We start from the raw sequence: 7542 nt of genomic DNA, 5'->3' as shown, positions 1-7542 counted from the left end.
AGAACACCAATTTCGGACCCTGTAACGTGCATGTTGTCGATCGACTGATCATGTTCGATCAGTTGACCGACCCGAAACTTTCCTGTAGCTGCTGATTTTGCACGTTTTTCAACTCTTTGAGCAATTCGTTGCCGTTTTTTACGAAGTGATTACCCACACTCCAGCGGTTATAACAATAAAGGTAATGTTTCTTTTGCCTTGAATAAACCTCCACAAAATATTACCATAAATCAAAAAACAGGAGGAGGAAGTGGTGGCGGTGACGACAGTGGTTGTATTAAGGGAGGAGGTGGCCGCAACCAATCTGCTACTGTAAACGGTAAACCTCATTAATATTAATATTCCATCAGTTAGGAGAAATAACTGACCATCTAGACCTTATCATTTATTTTATGTCTTTGTATTTGCTTTCGCTCGGTAGACTGGGTTAGAACAAATACATGTTTGTTGTTTGCTAATATTGTAAACAACATTGATTATTGCTCATGGTCAAATAAAATTAAGATTTTTTTTTTCGTCAAGTTATGAGTACAACTCGAACTCAGGTAAAAGTCTGAGTTACAAACAACATCAAAAAAGGGGTAACTTATTATCTTTCAACCCATTTTTTACAATTATTATCCATAAGAATAACTACTAGGACTACAGCTTTAATATCTTTAATGATAGCTTCACAATCTCTCCCTTTTTGTAAGGGAAAAAAACAATCTCTTCAATAGCTTTTTAATCCATAGTATAAAGATGTGACTTGACGTATTCCCTCGTCTCTGGTTGGAAGTTGATTTTGTCTGTAATGAAAATTACAAATTGACTTACATTAGTACCAATTAACAACGTGTCATTAGACTTGGAATAAATCTAATCAGATAAGATTATTCCCTATGGAGAAATTAATCAGAAGCAGCCTAAAAATTCTAGCAATACTCTAGAGTTATGATGACAATTAAATGTTATAATTTTATATATTCTAACATGTCTTTACGTATCGAGAGCTCTTTTATAGCCGAAAAAAAGTTGGACTCATATCACGGTATCTTTTTTCAATCTAATTTAGAAATTCATTGTCGGTAGGATTCGAACTTGGGTTTGCTATTATACCATCTCCAGTCCATGCTACTACACAAAAACTCTATGGTAATGATTAAAGTTAATGATTCTAGTTTTATATTCTAATAACGAATCTATTTTTAGACATCCACAACTTTTGAGATAACATAGAAGTTTGAAAATGCCCTTTAATCCCCTAGAGTTTCGCATTTTGAAAAAAATTGGTCCAGTAAATTGGAGGTGAGATCCAGTATTGATATTGATGACACGTATTAAAATTAGCAAATAATCATATATACGTTTTTAGCCTTTATTTGCCTTAATTCCTATTAGGTCAAAAGCAGCATCTACGATCAACAACTCAAGCCAACCGTAGAGCATCAAAACTTCGCTGCGCTCCTCTCTTTTCCCCATTTTTGGAAAGAAGTTCCCAAAGCAATTCAACCCAAACCCGACAACCCGAATCCCTGCGCCGCAAGCCGGAAAGAAAATAAAAAAGAGAAAAAGACAAACAGAAAGGATTAGGCCTATAAATCCAAAGTTTTAACCTTATTTACTTGTGAACCCATCCATTTTCAAAATTATTTGTAAACCCAAAATTCTATACTAAATCATTTAAAATTCATTTTTCATATTCAACAATTTTGATATATGATATTATTTTGCTATAAATTGCTATATCTTTTCATAAATTCCTATAATTTCTTGTAGGTTGCTATATCCGCAGAGAAACAAATGATGGGTTTAAAAGCAAGTGACAAAAGATATTTTGGGAGTAAGAGTAATTATTAAAGTGAGTATGCTTAAATATGAAAGAAGATATGTTTTCGGGTTTATATGGAAAAAAGGAAAAAGAAATATAGAGTCAACACCAAGTAGGACCCACAAGCAAATTTCAGCGGCCTCCATTTCAACGGCCCATGCATTCGTCAATCTCTAATTTCCACCGTCCATTCTCCCCAAGCAATCATTACTCTTTAAAACCTCTGCAGCCTTTTTATACACGGAGGCGGAAAGAGAGCGACGACGTCAGGAGGAGGAGGATTAAAAAAAAAAAAAGAACGAAGTTTTCGTGTTAGTTTAATCTAGGGTTTTGAGTTCCTCGATGGTGAGATTTGATGAGTTTTGGACGAAGAAGGCTCTGATTGGGCTCGGAATAGGGCAGTTCGTCTCGCTCCTGATCACGTCGACTGGATTCACTTCGTCAGAGCTCGCCAGAAAAGGTCTCTAGATCTTCAACTCTGTTAAAATTTTGATTTTTTTTTCCCTTTGTGTTTGATTGCGAATAATGTAGTTATATTCTCGAATTAATTAGGGATTAATGCTCCGACGTCGCAGTCGTTCTTGAATTATGTGCTGCTGGCGATTGTTTACGGGTCTATTGTGATTTACCGTAGGAAACCGCTTCAGGTATCGCCACTGCTGTTACTTTGTGCATTTGAAATAATAATAAAAATTCAGGGGAATTTTTTATTTTTATCGGAAAGGAATGGATATTACTGCATATTCTGTGAATTTTCATTGAAGGATGGATGTGACGGAAAAAAGGAACGCCTTTATTTAGTGGCTATGTTACATTTTGTGTTAAGTTTTCTGTAATATCTTTTCTAGAGTAATATTAAATTGAGGAATGTCACCGTCAATCCTTGTTTGTTTACTAACCTCAAAAGTTTGAGTTTTAACTGCATATTATAAAAAAAAAACAAATCGGACAGTTTTTTTCCCTTAACCTCAAAAAATTTCAAGGAAAACGAGAAGCACTATCTTTTATTTTCATGTTTTTTCACATCCAAATCCAGTTTGAGGAATGAGGATAACTCCATTTTGTATCCAGTTGGACTGTCAATTTAGTTAAATTATAGTTTACTAATATATAATTACAACTTTGAGATAACTATTGTCTAGCGATTCGAAAGCTAATCATGCCCTTACAGAAAGTGAGTATGAACGGATAACTCCGTTTTATATCCAGTTAGGCTGTAAAGTTAGTTAGATTATAGTTTAGAAATTTATAATACATCTTAGAGATGCCTGTAGTTTAGTAAATTTTGAAGTCAAATGGGCCCTTGCAGAAAGTCAGAGTATGTATGTAAGTAAATACATGTTTATACTTTTTAGGTGCATATGTGCTTTAGTATGTTTGTAAAGTTTGAATAAACAAAGTGAAGATTCATCTATATGGTAGAATAAAGTTGAGCTCGAGCTATTCAATTTGTGGCAAAAGGGTTTTTATCCTTTATTGCTAGGTCTGATCAAATCCTTTACACGTTTAAGAGGGGAAGAAAAAGTATGTACCTATTAAGTTACAAAAATCCAGAAAATTTATAAGATTTATGCTGTGCAGCGGCCGGGAGCGAGTTGGTACAAGGGCCTTTAACTGAGACAAGTGAGGTCATTGGCTGAAGTCTCAAGGTCTTCAAGATGAAGAAGGAAGGTCCTCCCCCTGAAAGGGAAGACTGCGGGACCTCAGAGAAAATTTAATCAATTTATAACAGAGAACAAATTTACAGTGCACGACAGCACTACCTATATAATATGGCCAACCTCACTGATAACCATTAGTAAAGAAAATCTATAAAAATGTGTTATTTATTGACCTCTAGCTCTTCAAGATACTTCATAACAAAATATGTTGAAATATATTGAATAATAGACAAGAAATGAGTGTCTACAAAGAGCCATTATTGGCTTCAAGTGGGAATGAACAGTAGATAATGCAGTACCACTAACAAGTGTGACAAGATGGTAGATTATTGCAGTAAAAAGATGCACGAATAGAGCGAAACAAAAAATACATCGAGGAAGTGGAGAAGGATGGGATAGTTGTTTACAAAAGAGGACTTAATAGAGCTGATTAAGAAAATGATTTATGACTAAAATCCTAGGTAAAGGCTTTGCTGTTTTTTTGTGAAACAAATCTGTTATGCTACATTAAATTTATTGGAAATAATCATCATTTTTTTCCTGTACAATGGCAGTTGTTTATGCAGTTAGCATTCAGATCTTCTGATAAGTTTTATTAAATCCTTTGCCTGATAATGGTAGCATTAGTCCTTGGTCAATGCATCATAAATCATTTTTGTCTTGTAAAAGAAACTGCTCTAGCTATGGCGTATTTATGATCATTTGTTGTTTGGTTAATGCAGATGAAATGGTATTACTATCTGATTCTTGCCTTTGTCGATGTGGAGGGCAATTTTCTTGGTGAGTGCTGATTCATCCTGATAGTACTCTGATTCTCTTACAAAGTAAATTAATGTGCTGAGCTATCCTAGATTACTGCTACCTAGGAATAATATTCTTAGTGAGCTAAGATAAAATGATTTGTTTGTGTTATGTCGTTCCTCCTAGAACATTCTTTTTTCCATTGTTAGTAGATCAGTTGCTTGGCAATTATGGTGTAGCATTCTCAAGATTCTTACTCTTTGTGTAGCCCTTTGCAGACATTCTGCAGTGACTATTTCTTTTTATTACATTGAACTCTAGTCATTCTAGTTTTCCATACTGAACTACCATTTCTTTTCTATCTTGTCCTGATATGGTGATATGCGAAATCAAAATGTCTTTATTCTATTCAAAACTTTATCACCAAGAATAGCTTCCTGTTGGGAATTGATGGCAATTTTTTATTTTATTTGTGTGCAGTGGTGAAGGCTTATCAATACACATCTCTGACAAGTGTCATGCTTTTGGATTGTTGGACAATTCCATCTGTCATATTACTTACTTGGATCTTTCTGAAGACAAAATACAGAATGAAGAAGTTTGCTGGTGCAGCTATCTGTGTTGCTGGACTAGTTTTAGTTGTGTTCTCTGATGTTCATGCAAGTGATAGAGCAGGTAATAAGACACCTGAATCATTTTATTAATTTAAGTTACAAAACTGTTGGCAAAATTATGAGATTGGTATATTTTGTTGACCTTTCGTGACACATTGGTATAATTTCTTACTTCCGGCCACAATTTGGTATATTATGTAAACTACGGCGACAAATTAGCCTATATTTTGACCCGAGCCAAAATTCCGGCCAAATTGAGTCATGTGTCTTCTCACATGTAGCTCACATGTAGCTGATGCGGATTAAGTGGGCTTACAAGGTAGAGTAACTGAAGGAAAAAAATGGGACACCCCCACTCCCCAAAATAATCTCCATTTCCCTCTTTTTCTCTATTCATGTGAGGGAGGGGATGAATCTTCTAAAAATTGCAAAAATTCCCCTTGTGCGTAGTGTTATTTAATGGATTTAAAATCTTACTTTGGTTATAACGTGGTTGATTTGTGTAAATTAGGGCTTTTCATCCCATTGAGCCATTAGTTTACTTCTTCCATGCTCCTACTCGAGCCTGACCTTGAGCAAGAGCTTGAGGATGCAGAATCTAACTCCAATTTCTGTCACCCTAGCCAATTTGATGCTAGGAGGAAAAAGAACTAAAATTTCTTGGAACCCTAATTTTAAGCCCTAATGTTAGAAAAACCTCTTTTAGCAATTTAATTGATCCCAATTTTTACCATGTTGGCAGCGATGTGGGCCACACGTGAGCATCATGTGACTCAATTTGGCTGGAATTTTGGCTCCGGCCAAAATATAGGCTAATTTGTTGCGTAATCTACATAATATACCAAATTGTCACTGGAATAAGAAAATAACCGACGTGTCACTAAGGGTCAACAAAAAATACCAATCTAGCAATTTTGCCCAGAAATGTTTAAAGAGTAATTCAGTTGATCCCATCTATATTCTATATTATTTGCTAAATTAATCTACCCACATAAGCTATTAATTACTTTATGCAAACACATTAGTTACTTGGAACTAGACAAAGCGTATAGCACATTCAGTACAAGCATATCCGAATTATTACTAACCTTCGCTGAAAGCCTTTCAGTTAGAACTTGTCTAGTCGTTAGACAAATCTTTCAAGTTGATGAAAAATTACTTGTTGACTTGCTATATTTCTTACTCATATGCTTCCATATTCCGTGGGAAATGTGTTGTGTAAAGAAAATGCTTGATGTTCCTCCTCTAGGATGCCTTAATGTTCATGACGGTACCTTGACTGTTCTTATAAATAGTTTTATATTCAAAATTTTGTTTTCTTAATTAGCATTTGTAGACTGATGCTACTGCAAAAAGATTCATTCTATGATCCAACTGTTTCATTCACTCTCATCATGTGTTTTTTTTTTCATTTTTTGGTTTCCAGGAGGAAGCAGCCCAATTAAGGGAGACACACTCGTCATATTTGGGGCCATGCTTTATGCGGTCGCTAATGTTAGTGAGGTAAGATGATATGATCCTTTCAAAAGTTAGAGATAGTACCTAGTTCAGAAACAATGCTGACACAAGCTTGGTCTCTGGTTGAATATATAAATGCAGGAAGAATAACGTTCCATAATTCAAAACTATTGAAACTCATCTTTTCCGGAAAATAATTTGCAATTTCATATTCATATGATTGTCTTAGATTTTTAGTTTCTTGGTGTGTTAATAAAGCAGGGAATTGTGTGCATGGTAACTCTCTTGCTGATTTCTACCAGGTTTTTCTTCACAATTATTAATTCGAAATTGGTTCTCCAAAACCTGTACCCTCCCTCTGGTTTTTGTTCGCCAAAAATGATTGGTCAGGGAGTAGGTTGGTGATTTGGTCCATGTTTTTTTGGGTATAGGATACTAAAATGATGCTGGTAAATTTCTGCTTGTTTGAGTTTTCTAGCAAGCAATATATTTGGGGGTTTTCTTTTTTCTTTTTTTTTCCTTCCATGCTTTTGTTATTTTAGTTCAAAATCAGTAGCTGAAGTATGACCATGGTGTTCGCGGGGAAAGTTGGTGTTTTCTTCATTATCGATTCCATTGCACTCAGTTAACAACTTTATGCGTTACAAAGAGATCCGGTCTTTTTATAAGATCCGGCTTACAATAAAAATCAAAATAAAACAAAGAAATCAAAATTACAACTTCTCTCTTTTACCGAACAAATCACAAGATCCTGTTATCCGGTCTCTTGCTTCTGTGGGTTGTTTGCCTGCGCCGGGGTTGCTTACCGTGGACCACCGCGTGATCTGGATCCAAGCAGATCTACGACGTATTACGGGTATTATCCCACCAAGGAGATAATAGCCGGGAGGGATCGTTTCACCAAGGAAACGACCGCTCGAATCTCGGGATCTAAGAACCAAGCTTAGATCCGGAGTGTAACGACGTAGATCTGAGGATTAGACTCTCTCGAACTCCTGCCTTTTTCGGTGCGGGTGCTCGCTAAGAATCAAATCCGGGTCTCCAAGTCTTCAAGCCTTCAGATCTCCGAGTTGAGGTGACAATCCGGCAGAGTTTCGGCTCTCTCAAAAGTTTCAGAAGAAGTCCCTCAAATGAACAACCACCCCCCCTATTTATAGCCTCTCTGAACTGTGCCTTTGTGCACAAGAGAGAGAGGGGGGGGAGTCGGGCCACCTGAGGGTGGCTCGGCTCATGCCGAGCCACCCTGAGGTGGCTCGGC

The 7542-nt window shown here is 36.1% G+C and overlaps 1 protein-coding gene across 1 annotated transcript in view; it reads left to right on the top strand.

Moving 5' to 3' along the window:
- Positions 2018–7542, top strand: part of LOC109823204 (solute carrier family 35 member F1-like) — a 37641-nt gene continuing 32116 nt past the window's right edge. Inside the window, exons 1-5 of the mRNA XM_020389490.1 lie at positions 2018–2270; positions 2363–2457; positions 4194–4251; positions 4693–4887; positions 6253–6329. Of these exons, the coding sequence (XP_020245079.1) occupies positions 2153–2270; positions 2363–2457; positions 4194–4251; positions 4693–4887; positions 6253–6329 (543 nt within the window). The 5' untranslated portion in view covers positions 2018–2152. The remainder of the gene's footprint in view (positions 2271–2362; positions 2458–4193; positions 4252–4692; positions 4888–6252; positions 6330–7542) is intronic.

The sequence above is a fragment of the Asparagus officinalis genome, chromosome 9, assembly GCF_001876935.1.
Source record: "Asparagus officinalis chromosome 9, Aspof.V1, whole genome shotgun sequence".
NCBI lineage: Eukaryota > Viridiplantae > Streptophyta > Magnoliopsida > Asparagales > Asparagaceae > Asparagus > Asparagus officinalis.
The sequence above is the reverse complement of the archived record's forward strand: the minus strand, read 5'-3'. Positions and strand labels throughout refer to the sequence as shown.